Below are 21,548 nucleotides of genomic sequence, written 5' to 3' on the forward strand. Positions count from 1 at the left end.
GGAACGTCTCGCAGATGGGCACGAGGATAGAGCTAGTGCCCGTGGAGACCAGGGGAGTCGATGTGGCCACCACAATGGATAACTCAAAGTTTGATGATGGCAGTGGCATTCCTCAAGTCACTGTGGGGTGATTGTTTGTACAGAAATGGTTATCATGTATGCTAGCTCCATAAGGATTTAGAGCTCAATCCATTAAATAAAAAGAAGAGGGTTGCACCGTTAATTAACGTTTTTTTTAAAAAGGAGGAAAACCCCCGGCCTCAGCATCAATCGATGCATGCAACCATATTATTAAATGATGGGATTGGTAATCCTCAAGCCAATTTGGGATGATTGTTTGTATGGAACTGGCCATCGTGTCCACCAGCTCAACATGGCTTCTTTCAAGTAAAAACAAAAAGCCTTATTTTCCCTTTTTATTGTATATTCATTGTTGTGACCTCCTCCAATTTTTGTATTATATGGTCACAATCCTGGACAGGGCGTTTTGGCTCCCGGACTCAGATGACCCCAGGAGTGAACAATTAATTCACAAAACATACCAAAAAATTCAAAAAATCCCAATTTTTTTTTGTGGTGAAATATGCGTGAGTTTGTGATGTCCGTGCAAAAATTCAGCGCATTTGAACGTTTGACGAGCTCTTACCAAAAAAGACAAATTTTGTATCTGTGAAAAAGTTTACTATTTTGCACTGTTCGGAGCTGTTTTTTTTACTGGGGCTACTCAAATGTGAGCTGAAACTTGGCACGAGCATCACACACTCAACCATCTTTCACCACAATTTTTTTTATTTTGTTGATTTTTTAATATTTTATTTTAATTTACTGTTCACAGGGTGTATACGAGCTCGGGAGTCGAATTGGGTATTCACACAATCCTATCCTACCCAACCAACCCTCTTGAAGGAAGCTCGAAACTTGCTCTTGTAATAGTTTTAAGAAATATATTCATATGAAGATACTGTCAACCTAGAAAACCCTTTTAAAGGCAAACATTTCAACACAGTGAGTTGGCAAGATGGACTTCCCTCCATTCAAAAAGAAGTATGCAAGATGTTGGGATCGAAACCCCCACAATCAACACATAGGCAGACCGACTAGACTAGGAAAATGGTGAAAAAGTTTGACAGATCTAATGGTGAAAAAGTCTGCGTTAAGGCTCCCCACTACTGCCTGCAATATAGATGGGTGGATTCCCACTACTGCCTGCAATATAGATGAAGAGGGGAAGTAAACACATTTCAAGATTCTCGAGCTCAATATTTCGGGATTTTGCAAAATACACCTAGCACGCCTGGCCAACAGAGCAAGATTAAAAAGCTCAAAATCATTAAAACCTAGGCCACCCATTTCTTTTGGTTGTGTCATCAATTCCCAGGATACCCGTCTTGGCTTCCTTTGTCCATCCTTACTGCTCCACCAAAACTTCCTGATCAACATATTAAGATGTTCGATCGTGGTTTTTCTACAATTGTATTTTCCACACCTATTCCTTTGTCATTTGGTATAATAATTTCCCATATAAAGAAAGAAAAAGATTCAAAGAAAGGATGGGAGATGTTTCCTATGTCAAATCAAAATATAGAGGTGAAAGATACCATAACAATGTGTATCATGCTCCATGTTTCCTTGTAGTTGGATCTCCTACTTTTGGGAATGTTCCATATTCCACTTGAGCATCCAAATCAGGATCAATACCAGCAAAAACATCTCAGAACAATGTTCTAGCGCCACAACAAATGTGTTTGAAAATGAAGAGCAAAGCAAAAGTAGCATGACGGATAGTGAACCAACATCTTGGACTGCTGCGAAAACACCATTAGATTTCAAAGTAGCCCGGCCTAATTCAAAAGTTTCCCCTGATTGAGAATGCCTCACATATTTTCTTACAGTAGCAGGATCGAAATAACTTACTTGATTAAGTTCGCTACCATAGAACTCCGCCGTCACACCTACTTGTTCAACACTATATTTGGGTCCTGCTCTTCTAAAAGGAACGTCCACTCTAACAATTCCCTCCTCGTATACCAAAACTACCGGAAATGGTTGAAAAAAAGTAGGCATAGGAGAAAATAAAAAATGCCCACTCCTTGCCCGCACCGCCCTACAACCAATCCCCCCCCCCCCCCCCCCAATGCATGCTTTGGGCTGACCCAGTGCGAGGCATGGGTCACCATATTGTTTTTCAATTCCTTCATTTCTTTTTTCAGTTTTTCTATTTTTGTTATTTTTTCATTTCCCTTCATATATGTTTTTCTTGTTCATCTTTCAGAAAAAATGATAAAATTTCTAGAATCCGATTTTATTTTCATGAATATGGAAAATATTTGGGAATTATAAAAATATTAGGAGATTTTCAAAAAATCTTCTCAAAACTTTTAAAAATGAATAATAATTTTTTAAATGTTCCCAAATTGTAATAATGTTACAGGGTCCAAAAATATTCTCAATTTTCCCAAATTTCCCCTATTATTTTTTCTCATATATTTAGAAACTTACTTGAATTTGAAAAATTATTCAAAACTTAAAAAATGTTCGTAAATTGTAAAAAACATCCTGGAATTAAAAATATTCCTTAATTTCAAAAAGTGCACTTGAATTAAAAATTGTTAAGTAATTATAAAAATATTTGCTGAATTTTTAAAATGGCCCCGTATATTAAAAAATGTTTCATCTATCGGCCCCACAGAGTGAGGCCGCAATGATGTAAAATGGCGCGTGTGTGTGCGTGCGCGTGTGTGTGTGCGCGTGCGTGCGTGTCCGCGTGCGCGTGTGTCTGTTTGTGTGTGTGTGTGTGTGCGTGTGTGTGTGTGTGTGTGTGTGTGTGTGTGTGTGTGTGTGTGTGTGTGTTGGACTTGTAGGTTTAGGATGACTAGATTAATTGTTCGCTATTGTACTTCTATTGAGACCGGAAGGGGGATTGGGTAGACCCGGAGTGTCGGAGTCTTACATTTCGAGTGTTCGGACTCCCGCAAACCTTTCCCATTTTGTCTTTAATTTACTAGAAAAATCACATCTAGACAACCCGCGGACCAATACAGGACCGCGTTGATGGCTTTCGCAGTCCGGACAGCATAATTCGAAGGGATGCGGGCTATTTACTGGCCGCGTTGGAGATACCTTTACTCCCATTATGATGACTAGCCTAAATGCATGGATCATGCTCGACCGCATTGAGTTCCCCATCTGACGGGGGAAGCAGGTAGACCAAGCTAAATGAGTTATGCACTGGGCCACATGGGCGCAAAGCTTGATACGAGCGTGACAGTACGCTATGTCCCCCCTTGGAGTTTTCCGTGTTTCTTTATATTTTTGCTGAGAGATGTAAGAGAGAGAGACGCCACGGCGTTTGCGGCAAGCCGCCGGTGCTGCCTGTAAATTTCAATCGTACAACGATATTGAATTGCAAGCAAGATGCCACGGCGTTTCATCAGTCAGCAACACTTCTGGCAGCACACGTTGCAAGTAGCGACCTATAACATGCCACGACGTCCTCGGTGCCTGCCGTAGCCAAGATCGCCAACGTACAAAAGGAAGAAAGTTCAGGCTGCCTCTGGATCGATGTTGCCACCTCATGTTGTAATAACTACTCGTAATTAATTCTGCAATGAGACTAGTCAGTCGGCAGGCGTACCAAAACTCGCCGCCCGGGTGACTTCTCCAGAACTCCGGCGAGCCATCAACTCACCCATCAGCCTTCCGACGTCGTCGTACGAAGATCCACCCTTCGCCATGGCGCTCCTTGCTTTCACACTGAGGTCCTTGGCCTTCTTCCGTAAGGCGTCGCCCTCCTCGCTGCTGCCCATCAGCCTCCCGATGCATCCAGCGATCACCTCGCCGCCGATCACCTCATGTCTCTCCAGAGGCGAGGCGAAGTCCTTGGCGCCGATGCTGACACCCACCTTGAGCACATCCACGATGAGCTTCTCGTTGTAGAACTGGTCCGCATACCGCGGCCACGTGACCATCGGCACGCCGGCGCTCACGGCCTCCAGCGCCGAGTTCCAGCCGCAGTGCGTCATGAAGCCGCCCATGGCGGGGTGGTTGAGGATGAGCGTCTGCGGCGCCCAGTCTCGGATGATGATGCCGCGGTCACCGCGTGCCATCAGCTCGGCGAAGCCCTCAGGCATCCACTCTGACCCGTCCGTGCCTGTGCCGGAGCTGATGATCCACACGAAGTCCTTGCCAGAGAGGTCCAGGCCGCGGGCGAGCTCGCGCAGCTCGGCCGGCGAGAAACTGGTGAACGTGCCAAAGGAGACGTACACCACCGAGCCGGCCCGCTTTGCGTCCAACCACCGCAGGCAGTCGTCGGTGACGTGTGCCTTCGTGTTGTTGGTGCTGCCTCTCTTAGCCATGTCTTTGCTGGCGAGCGCGACCGGCCCCACGAGCCACGCACGGCGGCCGAGCGTCGTGCGGAAGTGCTCGACGTAGTCCGGCTCCAGCTCGTGGAAGCTGTTGAACACCTCGCCGAAGCTCCTCTGGTCCGCGGCATCGTTGTCCTTGTGGAATGCCCACATCGCCGGCCGCTTCCTGGGATCCATCATCTGGCTCCGCCTCAGCTGGACACGGTGCGGCAGCCCCGGCAGGGAGACGAGCTGGGCGTCGTCATCAGGGTCGTCGTCGGTGGTAGCCGTCGTTGTCTCTAGCGGGTTGGTGCGCAGCATGGTCTCGCTGCAGCACCGGGCGAACACGCTGCTACCGAGGAACACGAGGCGCGGGACGCCGTGCTCCCCGGCGGCGTCCGCGGACCACCTGAAGAAGCTGTCGGACACGACGGCGTCGGGGCGGTTGGCAGCTATCAACCGGTCGAAGGGCTCGCGGAGCAGCTGCGCGGCCTGGATGAACTTGAAGTTGTAGTCGGCTCCGTGGGCTGGAGTAAGGGATATGAGGTTCTCCATGCCTGGGGGGAGCCCTACATCGGGGAAAGGCACGACGGAGATGTCGACTGCAGGGGAAGGGGAGTCGGTGCCGTGGCAGTTGGAGTCGTTGGCGCGGTCGACGGCCGGACGGATGATGTCGGCGTTGACGGGCGTGGTGAGGATGGTGCACCTCGCGCCGCGAGCGGAGAATATCGTGGCCATGTCGACGACCGGAATGAGGTGTCCGGGGGCGAAGAACGGGAGGAAGAGGATGTGCAGGGGTTGGAGCTGCTGCCGCTGCTCATCCCTGGTAGCCATGGACGCATGCTCTGTCGATTGGAGTTCTAATTTCTTGGGTGGTTGTACACTTGTACTAGAACGGAGGAGCCGATCGAGGAGGAAGACTGTAGGAGGGTTGGAAGCAGATCGAGCAATAATGCTTGCCACACTCGTGTCTCACATGGTATTATTTTCTATACTAGCATATTCATCGCTATGTATACCCAGCCTAACGTATACATAACAACACGAACAAATTACAGCCTCACGATCAGGGCCATCTAATTTGATCTAACCGTTAAAATTATGCTAACCCTCGGACCAATGTGTGTTTAGCAATTTGTCCGGCGGACGAAAACTCTGCCGCTTCCATAATCCAACGATGAAACGTCATCGCACCGCGTCCTGTTCCTTAAACAAGGAAACAAATATCGTGTGGAAAATAAATAACACCGTTGAAAAAGGAAAAATAAATGGGAAGTAAATAACAACCATGCACGTGGAGGAGCAATCGGTGGAAGCATGCATCAGATTAGGTAGTTACTGCTCCCGCTAATCAAGGTAGAAAACGAAGAAAATTAAAGCAAAATCATCTTGGATATTCCTCCCAGAAATCCTTTTCGCAAATACGACGCGTTAATATGAACAAAGGCCTGGCCTAGCGGCTCATCGTGTTGCTCACCGGCACAACAAACGTACTCGCCGCCGACGTCCACGCTGCCATGGGCGGGAGCCCAGGCCGCCTGGGCTACTGGCACGCCTTCTCGACATGGACTGGGCTTCCATGGCCGACGCCGTCAAAAGCAACATCTTCATACAATCGGACAAGAACCTCGCCGCCGCCGCTGAGGGCGTCTTCAAGCTGCTCGGCCATACGTGCGATGCCTTCTCCTCCGGCCCCTACGTCGCCGCCGCCGTCTCCCATCATGATTGGTTCCAATCACAACACTCAAGATCCGCGATGCCGCTCGTGCCCGAGGCGCCGCCTTCTGTCCGGCGAAAAGAATAGTAGGTCTAGGCCAGCGCGCATGCAGAGTAACCTGGATGGTCACATGATTTGGACCACCATCAAAATCACCATAAACGTACGTGAGTACGGATACCTCGAGGGCACGCGGAATTTTTCCTCCAGGGCAGGAGGTCGCCAGGATGGTGGCGCAGCACACGCGCATCGTCATAAGATCGATGCACACCTTCAGGTTGTACTCTTTGTCTCTTCATCTTCTCCATCTTTATTGCAGTGGAATGCTAGCGAGCTGCAAATCACGTGTCCCCAGCGGCCCTGCCTCCATGTCCAGTGAGAAGAATCCCCGCAATATGCATGCATCTTGTCAATCCCCTCTTATAAGTATTATTCAAATCTCATCCACACAGCCACGTTTGAGGCAGGAACTTCAATTACTTGTAGCCAGTGGGATCTATGATGCGGGGAACGGACATGCCATAGTGTTGGGGAACGTAGCAGAAATTCAAAATTTTCCTACGAGTCACCAAGATCTATCTATGGAGAGACTAGCAACGAGAGAGAGGGGAGTGCATCTACATACCCTTGTAGATCGCTAAGCGGAAGCGTTCAAAAGAACGGGGTTGAGGGAGTCGTACTCGTCGTGATCCAAATCACCGGAGATCCTAGTGCCGAACGGACCGCACCTCCGCGTTCAACACACGTGCAGCCCGGTGACGTCTCCCACGCCTTGATCCAGCAAGGAGAGAGGGAGAGGTTGGGGAAGACTCCGTCCAGCAGCAGCACAATGGCGTGGTGGTGATGGAGGAGCATGGCATTCCAGAAGGGCTTCGCCAAGCACCGCGAGAGATGAGGAGGGAGAGAGGTAGGGCTACACCAGGGAGAGGATTAACTCGTGTATTTGCAGCCCCCAATACCTCAAGTATATATAGGGGAAGGGGAGGGGCTGCGCCCCCATCTAGGGTTCCCTCCATAGGGGTGGTGGCAGCCCCAAAACCCATCTAGGGTAGGGCCAAGGGGGGGGGGGGAGAGGGGGAAACTTGCCCCCCAAGCAAGGTGGAGGTGCCCCCTCCCCAAACCCTAGGCGCCTTGGGCCCTGGTGGGGGGGGGGGGGTGGGGCGCACCAGCCCACCTGGGGCTGGTCCCCTCCCACACTTGGCCCATGCAGTCCTCTGGGGCCGGTGGCCCCACCTGGTGGACCCCCTGGAGCCTTCCGGTGGTCCCGGTACGTTACCGATAGCACCCGAAACTTTTCCGGTGACCAAAACTTAACTTCCCATATATAAATCTTTACCTCCAGATCATTCCGGAACTCCTCGTGACGTCTGGGATCTCATACAGGACTCCGAACAACATTAGGTAACCACGTATATCTATTCCCTATAACCCTAGCGTCATCGAACCTTAAGTGTGTAGACCCTACGGGTTCGGGAACCATGCAGACATGACCGAGACGTTCTCCGGTCAATAACCAACAGCGGGATCTGGATACCCATGTTGTCTCCCACATGTTCCACGATGATCTCATCGAATGAACCACGATGTCGAGGATTCAATCAATCCCGTATTCAATTCCCTTTGTCTAGATGTATAGTACTTGCCCGAGATTCGATCGTCGGTATCCCGATACCTTGTTCAATCTCGTTACCGGCAAGTCTCTTTACTCGTTCCGTAACACATCATCCCGTGATCAACCCCTTGGTTACATTGTGCACATTATGATGATGTCCTACCGAGTGGGCCCAGAGATACCTCTCCGTCACACGGAGTGACAAATCCCAGTCTCGATTCGTGCCAACCCAACAGACACTTTTGGAGATACCGGTAGTGCACCTTTATAGCCACCCAGTTACGTTGTGACGTTTGGTACACCCAAAGCATTCCTACGGTATCCGGGAGTTGCACAATCTCATGGTCTAAGGAAATGATACTTGACATTAGAAAAGCTTTAGCATACGAACTACACGATCTTTGTGCTAGGCTTAGGATTGGGTCTTGTCCATCATATCATTCTCCTAATGATGTAATCCTGTTATCAACGACATCCAATGTGCATGGTCAGGAAATTGTAACCATCTATTGATCAACGAGCTAGTCAACTAGAGGCTTACTAGGGACATGGTGTTGTCTATGTACCCACACATGTATCTGAGTTTCCTATCAATACAATTATAGCATGGATAATAAACGATTATCATGAACTAGTTCACATCATCATGTGATTAAGACTCAATGAGTTCTGGGGTTTGATCATGTTTTTCTTGTGAGAGAGGTTTTATTCAACGGGTCTGCAACATTCAGATCCGTATGTACTTCACAAATCTCTAGGTCATATTGTAAATGCTGCTTCCACGCTCCACTTGGAGCTATTCCAAATAGTTGCTCCACTATACATATCCGGTTTGCTACTCAGAGTTACTCGGATAGGTGTTAAAGCTTGCATCGACGTAACCTTTTAAGCCGAACTCTTTATCACCTCCATAATCGAAAAACATGTCCTTATTTACTCCAAGGACAATTTTGACTGCTGTCCAATGATCCATTCCTGTATCACTCTTGTACCCCCTTGCCAGACACGTGGCAAGGCACATATCCGGTGCGGTACACATCATAGCATACTATAGAGCCTACGTCTGAAGCATAGGGGACGACCTTCGTCCTTTCTCTCTCTTCTGCCAATGGTCATGTCTTGAGTCTTACTCAATGCTCACACCATATAACACAGCCAAGAACTCCTTCTTTGCTGATCTATTTTGAACTCCTTCAAAATCTTGTCACGGTATGTATTCATTTGAAAGTACTATTAAGCGTTTTGATCTATCCTTATAGATCTTGATGCTCAATGTTCAAGTAGCATAATCCAGGTTTTCCATTGAAAAACACTGTTCAAACAACCCTATATGCCTTCCAGAAATTCTACATCATTTCCGATCAACAATATGTCAACAACATATACTCATCAGAAATGCTATAGTGCTCCCACTCACTTCTTTGGAAATACAAGTTTCTCATAAACTTTGTATAAACCCAAAATCTTTGATCATCTCATCAAAGCGTACATTCCAACTCCGAGATGCTTACTCCAGTCCTTAGAAGGATTGCTGGAGCTTCGCACACTTGTTAGCATCTTTCAGGATTGACAAAACCTTCTGGTTGTATCACATACAACCTTTCCTCAAGAATAACGTCGAGGAAACAATGGTTTTTGACATCCTATCTGCAAGATTTCATAAATCATGCAGTAATTGCTAATATAATTCCAACAGACTCTTAGCATCGTTACGAGTGAGAAAGTCTCATCGTAGTCAACTCCTTGAACTTGTCGGAAAACATCTTAACGACAAGTCGAGCTTTCTTAATGGTGATACTTACCATCATTGTCCGTCTTCCTTTTAAAATCCATCTGTACCCAACAGCCTTACGACCATCAAGTAGTTCTTCCAAAGTCCACACTTTGTTTTCATACATGGATCCTCTCTCGGATCTTATGGCCTTGAGCCATTCGTCGGAATCCGGGCCCACCATCGCTTCTTCATAGCTCGTAGGCTCATTGTTGTTTAGCAACATGACCTCCAAGACAGGATTACCGTACCACTATGAAGCAGTACGCGTCCTTGTCATCCTACGAGTTTCGGCAGTGACTTGATTCGAGGCTTCATGATTACTATCATCAGCTTCCACTTCAATTGGTGTAGGTGCCACAGGAACAACTTCCCGTGCCTGGCTACACACTAGTTGTAGTGACGGTTCAATAACCATATCAAGTCTCCACCATCCTCCCACTCAATTTTTCGAGAGAAACTTTTCCTCGAGAAAGGACCTGATTCTAGAAACAATCCCTTTTGCTTCCGAAACTGAGACTGGTGGTATACCCAACTGTTTTGGGTGTCCTATGAAGATGCATTTATCCGCTTTGGGTTCGAGCTTATCAACCTGAAACTTTTTCACATAAGCGTCGCAGCCCCAAACTTTTAAGAAACGACAACTTAGGTTTCTCCAAACCATAGTTCAAACGGTGTCGTATCAACGGAATTACGTGGTGCCCTATTAAAGTGAGTGCGGTTGTCTCTAATGCCTAACCCATGAACGATAGTGGTAATTCAATAAGAGACATCATGGTACGCACCATATCCAATAGGGTGCAACTATGATGTTCGGACACACCATCACACTATGGTGTTCCAGGCGGTATTAATTGTGAAACAATTTCCACAATGTCTTAATTGCGTGCCAAAGCTCGTAACTCAGATACTCATCTCCATGATCAAATCATAGACATTTTATCCTCTTGTCACGATGATCTTCAACTTCACTCTGAAATTACTTGAACCATTCAATAATTCAGACTTGTGTTTCATCAAGTAAATATACTCAGTATCTACTCAAATCATCCGTGAAGTAAGAACACAACGATATCCACTGTGTGCCTCAGCACTCATTGGACTGCACACATCAAAATGTATTACTTCCAACAAGTTGCTTTCTTGTTCCATTTTACTGAAAACGGGGCTTTCAGTCATCTTGCCCATGTGGTATGATTTGCATGTCTCAAGTGATTCAAAATCAAGTGAGTCCAAACGGTCCGTTTGCATGGAGTTTCTTCATGCATATACACCAATAGACATGGTTCGCATGTCTCAAACTTTTCAAAAACGAGTGAGTCCAAAGATCCATCAACATAGAGCTTCTTCATGCGTTTTATACCAATATGACTTACATGGCAGTGCCACAAGTACGTGGTACTATCATTACTATCTTATATCTTTTGGCATGAACATGTGTATCACTACGATCGAGATTCAATAAACCATTCATTTTAGGTGCAAGACCATTGAAGGTATTATTCAAATAAACAGAGTAACCATTATTCTCCTTAAATGAATAACCGTATTGCGATAGACATAATCCAATAATGTCTATGCTCAACGCAAACACCAAATAACAATTATTTAGGTTTAACACCAATCTTGATGGTAGAGGGAGCGTGCGATGCTTGATCACATCAACCTTGGAAACACTTCCAACACATATCGTCAGCTCACCTTCAGCTAGTCTCCGTTTATTCCGTAGCTTTTATTTCGAGTTACTAACACTTAGCAAATGAACCGGTATCTAATACCCTGGTGCTACTAGGAGTACTAGTAATGTACACATTAACATAATGTATATCCAATATACTTCTATCGACCTTGCCAGCCTTCTCATCTACCAAGTATCTAGGGTAATTCTGCTCCAGTGGCTGTTCCCCTTATTACAGAAGCACTTAGTCTCGGGTTTGGGTTCAACCTTGGGTTTCTTCACTAGAGCAGCAGCTGATTTGCCGTTTCATGAAGTATCCCTTCTTGCCCTTGCCCTTCTTGAAACTAGTGGTTTCACCAACCATCAATAATTGATGCTCCTTCTTGATTTCTACTTTCGCGGTGTCAAACATCACGAATATCTCAAGGATCATCATATCTATCGCTGATATGTTATAGTTCATCACGAAGCTCTAGCAGCTTGGTGGCAATGACTTTGGAGAAACGTCACTATCTCATCTGGAAGATCAACTCCCACTCGATTCAAGTGATTGTTGTACTCAGACAATCTGAGCACAAGCTCAACGATTGAGCTTTTCTCCCTTAGTTTGCAGGCTAAGAAAATTGTCGGAGGTCTTATACCTCTTAACGTGGGCACGAGCCTGAAATCCCAATTTCAGCCCTCGAAACATCTCATATGTTCCGCGATGTTTCGAAATCGTCTTTGGTGCCTCAACTCTAAACCATTTAACATTACCCACTGAACTATCACGTAGTCATCAAAACGTGTATGTCAGATGTTCGCAACATCCACAAACGACGTTCGAGGTTCAGCACACCGAGCGTTGCATTAAGGACATAAGCCTTCTACGCAGCAATGAGGACAATCCTCAGTTTACGGACCCAGTCCGCATAATTGCTACTATCAACTTTCAACTATATTTTCTCTAGGAACATATCTAAAATAGTAGAACTAAAGCGCGAGCTACGACATAATTTTGCAAAAACCTTTTGACTATGTTCAGGATAATTAAGTTCATCTTATGAACTCCCACTTAGATAGACATCTCTCTAGTCATCGAAGTGATTACATGATCCGAGTCAACTAGGCCGTGTCCGATCATCACGTGAGACGGACTAGTCATCATCGGTGAACATCTTCACGTTGATCGTATCTACCATACGACTCATGCTCGACCTTTCGGTCTCTTGTGTTCTGAGGCCATGTCTGTACATGCTAGGCTCGTCAAGTCAACCTAAGTGTTTCGCGTGTGTAAATCTGGCTTACACCCGTTGTATGTGAATGTTAGAATCTATCACACCCGATCATCACGTGGTGCTTCGAAACAATGAACTTTCGCAACGGTGCACAGTTAGGGGGAACACTTTCTTGAAATTTTAATGAGGGATCATCTTATTTACTACCGTCGTTCTAAGCAAATAAGATGCATAAACATGATAAACATCACATGCAATCAAAAAGTGACATGATATGGCCAATATCATTTTGCTCCTTTTGATCTCTATCTTCGGGGTCCATGATCATCATCGTCACAGGCATGACACCATGATCTCCATCATCGTGTCTCCATGAAGTTGTCTCGCCAACTATTACTTCTACTACTATGGCTAACGGTTTAGCAATAAAGTAAAGTAATTACATGGCGTTGTTCAATGACACGCAGGTCATACAATAAATTAAGACAACTCCTATGGCTCGTGCCGGTTGTCATACTCATCGACATGCAAGTCGTGATTCCTATTACAAGAACATGATTAATCTCATACATCACATATCATTCATCACATTCTTTTGGCCATATCACATCACATAGCATACCCTGGAAAAACAAGCTAGACGTCCTCTAATTGTTGTTTGCATGTTTTACGTGGCTGCTATGGGTTTCTAGCAAGAACGTTTCTTACCTACGCAAAAGCCACAACGTGATATGCCAATTTCTACTTACCCTTCATAAGGACCCTTTTCATCGAATCCGATCTGACTAACGTGGGAGAGACTGGCACACGCTAGCCACCTTATGCAACAAGTGCATGTCAGTCGGTGGAACCTGTCTCACGTAAGAGTACGTGTAAGGTCGGTCCGGGCCGCTTCATCCCACAATGCCGCCGAATCAAGATAAGACTAGTAACGGTAAGCAAATTGAACAAAATCAATGCCCACAACTACTTTGTGTTCTACTCGTGCAAAGAATCTACGCATAGACCTAGCTCATGATGCCACTGTAGGGGAATGTAGCAGAAATTCAAAATTTTCCTATGAGTCACCAAGATCTATCTATGGAGAGACTATCAACAAGAGAGAGGGGAGTGCATCCACATACCCTTGTAGATCGCTAAGCGGAAGCGTTCAAGAGAACGGGGTTGAGGGAGTCGTACTCGTCGTGATCCAAATCACCGGAGATCCTAGTGCCGAACGGACGGCACCTCCGTGTTCAACACACGTGCAGCCCGGTGATGTCTCCCACGCCTTGATCCAGCAAGGAGAGAGGGAGAGGTTGGGGAAGACTCCGTCCAGCTGCAGCACAACGGCGTGGTGGTGATGGAGGAGCGTGGCTTTCCAGCAGGGCTTCGCCAAGCACCGTGGGAGATGAGGAGGGAGAGAGGTAGGGCTGCGCCAGGGAGAGGATTAACTCGTGTGTTTGCATCCCCCAATACATGAAGTATATATAGGGGAACGGGAGGGGCTGCGCCCCCATCTAGGGTTCCCTCCCTAGGGGTGGCGACAGCCCCAAAACCCATCTAGGGTGCGGCCAAAGGGGGGAGAGGAGGAAACTTGCCCCCCAAGCAAGGTGGAGGCGCCCCCTCCCCAAACCCTAGGCGCCTTGGGCCCTGGTGGGGGGGGGGGCGCACCAGCCCACCTGGGGCTGGTCCCCTCCCACACTTGGCCCATGCAGCCCTCTGGGGCTGATGGCCCCACCTGGTGGACCCCCGGGACCCTCCTGGTGGTCCCGGTACGTTACCGATAGCACCCGACACTTTTTCGGTGACCAAAACATGACTTCCCATATATAAATCTTTACCTCTGGATCATTCTGGAAATCCTCGTGACGTCCGGGATCTCATCCGGGACTCCGAACAACATTCGGTAACCACATATATCTATCCCTATAACCCTCGCGTCTTCGAACCTTAAGTGTGTAGACCCTATGGGTTCGGGAACCATGCAGACATGACCGAGACGTTCTCCGGTCAATAACCAACAGCGGGATCTGGATACCCATGTTGGCTCCCACATGTTCCACGATGATCTCATCGGATGAACCACGATGTCGAGGATTCAATCAATCCCGTATTCAATTCCCTTTGTCTAGCGGTATAGTACTTGCCCGAGATTCGATCGTTGGTATCCCGATACCTTGTTCAATCTCGTTCCGGCAAGTCTCTTTACTCGTTCCGTAACACATCATCCCGTGATCAACCCTTGGTCACAATGTGCACATTATGATGATGTCCTACCGAGTGGGCCCAGAGATACCTCTCCGTCACACGGAGTGACAAATCCCAGTCTCGATTCGTGCCAACCCAACAGACACTTTCGGAGATACCCGTAGTGCACCTTTATAGCCACCCAGTTACGTTGTGACGTTTGGTACACCCAAAGCATTCCTACGGTATCCGGGAGTTGCACAATCTCATGGTCTAAGGAAATGATACTTGACATTAGAAAAGCTTTAGCATACGAACTACACAATCTTTGTGCTAGGCTTAGGATTGGGTCTTGTCCATCACATCATTCTCCTAATGATGTGATCCCGTTATCAACGACATCCAATGTCCATGGTCAGGAAACCGTAACCATCTATTGATCAACGAGCTAGTCAACTAGAGGCTTACTAGGGACATGGTGTTGTCTATGTACCCACACATGTATCTGAGTTTCCTATCAATACAATTATAGCATGGATAATAAACGATTATCATGAACAAGGAAATATAATAATAATAACTAATTTATTATTGCCTCTAGGGCATATTTCCAACACATAGGGCACAGGTGAGTCCACTGGGTGCTCTTTGTATTACTATTATTATTTTTATGTTGGTTCTAATCTTCTTGATCCTTTTCCCATGATAGTTCCCTGCATGCTTGTGCTACTTCATGTTTCTTTTTGCACATCATGTTTCTGTGTTTTGTGTTTTTGTCAAAACTGCAATGACCAATAAGAGGTAATAAAGTGTTTCAATTTTAGGGGAGTGGTGTGATACTATGATGTTGCATAGGAGAATAGGCTATGCAAGTAGAATTGATACTCTGGTATTTTGTTAGTTGGTATGGCAGCCTTGATACTTCATATAGCTTTTTTTTACAAAACATAAACAATAGTATAGACTATATTTTTCGTTTCATCCTGATATTGTAGGAATATAATCTGAACTGAACTAATCTCATTTGAATATATGTCATCCATTTCATAGATTTCTACTCACTTTATTGTTAGGCGTAGTTGAATTGTTCGTGTCCAAAATGCATATGATTTTATTTTGTATGCTCACCCGATGCCACCACACAATTACAACTTATAATTACAAGCTCTTTTTAAATTAATTAAATATAAGTGCATACTGATTTCAGCATTAGGGAAATGTTTGATAGATTCCTCTTCAATTTGAATCACATGAAATGGAGAGCTCACCGAGAGTCCGTTGGAGAAATCTACACGCCATCATGAAAAAAGAGGGAACGACCCGGTATGAGATGCCGAAGAGTGTAAATTGTATTTCTATTTTCTTCTTCATACAAATCTTTTTTTAGACCAATTTATGTTGTATACTAAAATCATATTCTGTACTATAATCATGTTGTTCTAAGAAGTATCGAGCTAGAATTAGCTTGTCCAGTGATTCGATATGTTTAACAATGTGGGTTTCAAAGATTAATTAGTAGATTTAAGCACAGTGACTCGATATGTTTAATAATGGGGGTTTGGAGGATTAATTAGTAGATTAATTACTAGATTTAAGCACAATGATTCGATATGTTTAACAATGTGGCATTCGGTTTACCTAAAAATACAAACTAAGTGATATCACAAACATTATATATATATATTTTAAAACTATATAAAAAATTCAGACATGCGTTGTACGTACAAGCTACTAGTAGTGGTTAACGAGGGAATTGTGCATATGGGGAGTAACTTAGGCGTGTTTGGTTCACAAGTCCTAAAATCATTTTAGTCCCAACCAAAAAGTCTCTAGTCCCTAAAAAGTTCCTACCTGTTTGGTTCTTGGGACTAAACATGGACTAAAAAACCATGTTACAACTAAAAGTCCCAAAAGACTCTCCCTCAGCGTCTTCTTTCGTAAGTCCCAAATGCCCATTTTAAGTCCCTATAAGTCCCTTCTGTTTGGTTTAGACGGGACTAAAAGGGACTTTTTAAAGTCCCTGTAAACAAACACCACCTTAGACTTAGACTAGTACTACCTTCGTCCTGGTTTATTGGTCAAATTTTGACCATATATTTAACTAACAAAATGTCAAAGCATGTCACAAAAAATTGTACCATTGGAAACTATGTTCAAATACGAATCCAACAATATAATTTTTAGTGACATGCGTTAACATTTTGTTAGTTAAATCTGTTGTCAAAATTTGACACAAAGTATGAAGGGGACCAAGAAACCAAGACGGATTACTACCTCCGTCCTGTTTTATAAGTCGTCTTTTTTTATTTTATGCCAAAGTTTGACTAGAGATTTAACTAACAAAATATTGATGCATGTCATAAGAAATTATATCTTGGACTCGAATTTGAAAATAGTTTCGAATTATATATTTTTATTACATGCATTAACATTTTATTAGTTAAACCTACAGTCGAAATTTGGTACAGAACACAAAGGAAACTAATAAACCAAGACAGAGGTAGTATGTTACTAGTCTATGTTTTACTACCTATATAGTGGAAAGTAACATATCTATGGTGTCATGCAATACCTCATTTATTAGGTTGTAGGCTCATCTTGTCTTGCTATGTGTGTTGTTAACTAGCTATGTTACTCAATTTATCTCTCTCTTTATCAATTACCTGCCACATCATATATTTTTCTTAGGTGTCATCTATATTACTCTCTATGTTACCCCCACTATGGGTAGTCTAAGGTTCCACCAAGCAATACTACCCACAAGGCCACAACCCTGGTAGAGCCCTATTTTTTGAAGAAGAAATTGACAGTCTTTACTGCCACCGAAATGAGTAGCTGACGCGTGTATTGAAACCGGCTTGACGGTGTTCATGATAGTCGGAAAGTTTTAGTATACTTGCCCAAGGATAAGTGTTCTGGAGCTGCAGTCCTTGACATTGAACCTTATATCTAAGGTATCTGACACCAAATCTTATCGTCGCACACATGCACAATATAAACAAGTTCATAAATTAAAAAAATCACAATTTTGTCAAAAGTTTGCCACTTAAAAAAGTTCAGGCCTTTGAAAAAAGTTCACATTTTTTAAAGAAAGAAGAAGGAAACAAAAAAAAATGAAAAATGAAAAAAAATTGAAAAGGCTAAACAAAAGTAGATAAAAACAACCTTTTTTATCGAAAGATAAAAACAACTGAAAAAACTGGCGTGGAAGCTTCTCCCAAATCCAGGTTGGGAAGCTTTCCGAGGGGTATGATACGCTAGATGGACCGGCCTGTTAAAGAATCAATCAGGTGGTGTGGCGCCATATATGAATTGTAGTGTATTTGGCATTATATGCGCCAAATAGGATTCACCTAGACGCACCCCGGCGCGATGGCGTTTGTATCTGGTTAATTGTGAGACAGACTAGTCGCCTCAAGGAGAGCATGTAGTGTGCAGTGCTGTTAGTATTACATACGTTACTTGCATTCAACTTTTTCCATATTATATATATACAAGATAAATTACTTAAATATTAGAAAATTTCACCACACATTACATCAATTTCAAGAAATGTGAAAAACTGTTTGTGCAATTCTAAAAATTGTTCATGCCATTAATTTTTTTCGTGGCATTTCTAATTTTTTTACATATGTTTAAAATTTTATGAATGAAATACTTAATTTTAATGAAAATACAAAAAGTATGTCCATGTAATTTGTAAAACAATGTTTATACAAACAAAAACTTTAATGACATCTTAAAAAGTTCCCATGTTAAAAATATATTTCAATAAGTTTTAGAAAAAAAATCATGAAAAGTAAAAAAAATTCTCACAATTTTAGAAACATGTTCATAACATACAAACAGATGTTCATGTCATTTAGAGAAATATCTAACACTTTCCAAAATATTTCATGTCGTAAGAAAATGTTAATGAAATTTTTGAAAAATGTTCAAACATGTGTTTAAAAATGTTCACCATGCATCGAAAAAATGTTCAATATGCATTTACAAATGATCAACCTGTATTCAAATAAATTTTTAGTTTTGAGATTTTTTCGTAAGGACAAAGGGTAAATCATAAACTTAAGAACATCCCATGGAACATAAATCCACCCCTTGCTAGGACAATCACATTTATCGGTTTCTTTAGACATTTCCAAATACATAATCAGACAATAAACATATATCTCGTTGATGATATGCTTTTCAACACATAAAGCACGCAAGTACCGGGGGGGGGGGGGTCCTACCCTACTTGATGTATATTTTCTACATGGGAGGGAGATTCCACCATTAATATTGGGTATCGTACAACTATACATTTGGAAAACAAACACATACTAGGATGCCCTCCCTCTCCCGGGCTCATGTGGATCCAAAGAGGTCGCCCTGGCTACTTAGGCCCAGGGCCAAGAAAGAGGATGGACCAACAACAAGTGCCATTTGTAATGATGAGAATAAGTGGTTGTTTATGATTAATCACAAATATCTATCTCTACTACTTAAAAGGAGCATAAGGTTTCCTTTTCGATCATTCTTTCATCCAACCACCTACGTAAGTTCTTCCCCTCCCTCCTCCCCGTTTTGTTTTTCCTCCTCCCATAGTAGTTTTCCCCCCACTTGGTTTCCCTGAAATCAAACAACCGCAACTGCCCCATGTTTTATTGATCTACCAAATAAAGAAAATATTTTCTTTGGTAAGCTAGTAAATATTTACAAAATAATACCCATTTATTGTATACAATGTTAGAATCATGACGATTGCGTATGAAAATAGTCTAAAATTTTAACCAATGGAAGTATAAATGATGGACATGCAGTCACAGGGAACCTGCTAGTATACTTATGCCCTTGTTGAAACGCACTAGGAATTATATAGTTTGATAAAAACCTAAGAACTCTTTATTCATTAGTTTAGAAGTTAGGTTTGTGGCTTTGGCACGAGAGGAGGAGCGCTAGGGGGGGTGCAGAATGTTAAAGAAGAGGCCACACGAGTTTAATTAAGATTGAAATATGGGAGATTTATTTAGGGACTAAAAATACACAAGACTAAAGCTGTGCATATTGATATGCTAATAATCATCATGAAAAGTAGTATATTATATATTAGAACATTGCTGCAAAGAACAAGGTATACACTACTTTTGTTTTCAGCAAAGAAATATTTCAGTTTGGTGGCATGACGAAGGAGGTGGGCGTTGTTTCTGCTTGTTGGGGAACGTAGCAGAAATTCAAAATTTTCCTACGAGTCACCAAGATCTATCTATGGAGAGACTAGCAACGAGAGAGAGGAGTGCATCCACATACCCTTGTAGATCGCGAGCGGAAGCGTTCAAGAGAACGGGGTTGAGGGAGTCGTACTCGTCGTGATCCAAATCACCGAAGATCCTAGTGCCGAACGGACGACACCTCCGCATTTAACACACGTGCAGCCCGGTGTCGTCTCCCGTGCCTTGATCCAGCAAGGAGAGAGGGAGAGGTTGGGGAAGACTCCGTCCAGCAGCAGCACGACGGCGTGGTGGTGGTGGAGGAGCGCAGTACTCCAGCAGGGCTTCGCCAAGCACTAGAGAGACGAGGAGGAAGAGAGGTAGGGCTGCGCCTTGGGAGAGAGAGATTCGTGTGTTGGGCAGCCCCCAAACCTCCACTATATATAGGGGGAAGGGAGAGGAGGAGGCGCCCTAGGGTTTCCCCTAGGGAGGGGGGCGGCGGCCAGGGCAGATGGGATCTCCCCTTTGGGTGACTTCGCCCCCAAGCCAGGAGGTGGGAACCCTAGATGGGGCGCCCCAAACCCCCTGGTCACATGGGAATAGGTGAGGGGGGTGCACAACCCCTTAGTGGGCTGGTTTGCCCCCTCCCCTTGGCCCATGAAGCCCCCCAACACTTGCCGGGGCTCCCGAAACACCTTTCGGTCATGCTGGTCATCACCCGGTACCTCCGGAACACTTTCGGACTCCAAAACCCTTCTTCCAATATATGTATCTTCACCTCCAGACCATTCCGGGACTCCTCGTGACGTCCGGGATCTTATCTGAGACTCCAAACAACATTCGGTAACCGCGTACATACCTTCCCTATAACCCTAGCATCATCGAACCTTAAGTGTGTAGACCCTACGGGTTCGGGAACCATGCAGACATGACCGAGACATCTCTCTGGTCAATAACCAACAGCGGGATCTGGATACCCATGTTGGCTCCCACATGTTCCACGATGATCTCATCGGATGAACCACGATGTCAAGGATTCAATCAATCCCGTATACAATTCCCCTTGTCTACCGGTATAGTACTTGCCCGAGATTCGATCGTCGGTATCCCGATACCTTGTTCAATCTCGTTACCGGCAAGTCTCTTTACTCGTTCTGTAACACATCATCCCGCGATCAACTCCTTGATCACATTGTTCACATTATGATGATGTCCTACTGAGTGGGCCCAGAGATACCTCTCCGTCACACAGAGTGAAAAATCCCAGTCTCGATTCGTGCCAACCCAACAGACACTTTCGGAGATACCCGTAGTGCAGCTTTATAGCCACCCAGTTACGTTGTGACGTTTGGTACACCCAAAGGATTCCTACGGTATCCGGGAGTTGCACAATCTCATGGTCTAAGGAAAAGATACTTGGCATTTAGAAAAGCTTTAGCATACGAACTACACGATCTTGTGCTAGGCTTAGGATTGGGTCTTGTCCATCACATCATTTTCCTAATGATGTGATCCCGTTATCAATGACATCCAATGTCCATGGTCAGAAAACCATGACCATCTGTTAATCAACGAGCTAGTCAACTAGAGGCTCACTAGGGACATGTTGTCGTCTATGTATTCACACATGTATTGCGGTTTCCGGTCAATACAATTATAGCATGAATAATAGACAATTATCATGAACAAGGAAATACAATAATAACCATTTTATTATTGCCTCTAGGGCATATTTCCAACAGTCTCCCACTTGCACTAGAGTCAATAATCTTGTTTACATCACTATGTGATTGTAATGAATCGACACCCATGGGGTTTGATCATATCTCGCTTGTGAGAGAGGTTATTA

General features: G+C 44.4%; 1 protein-coding gene across 1 annotated transcript; it reads right to left on the bottom strand.

Moving 5' to 3' along the window:
- Nucleotides 1-3,242: 3,242 nt before the first annotated feature.
- On the bottom strand, nt 3,243-5,303 carry LOC123133618 (scopoletin glucosyltransferase-like). Its single transcript, XM_044553073.1, has one exon. It carries the CDS (start codon nt 5,175-5,177, stop codon nt 3,618-3,620), a length of 1,560 nt encoding a protein of 519 aa, XP_044409008.1. The 5' UTR covers nt 5,178-5,303; the 3' UTR covers nt 3,243-3,617.
- Between the last annotated feature and the right edge of the window lie 16,245 nt (nt 5,304-21,548).

This window comes from Triticum aestivum, chromosome 6B (genome assembly GCF_018294505.1).
Source record: "Triticum aestivum cultivar Chinese Spring chromosome 6B, IWGSC CS RefSeq v2.1, whole genome shotgun sequence".
Classification (NCBI taxonomy): domain Eukaryota; kingdom Viridiplantae; phylum Streptophyta; class Magnoliopsida; order Poales; family Poaceae; genus Triticum; species Triticum aestivum.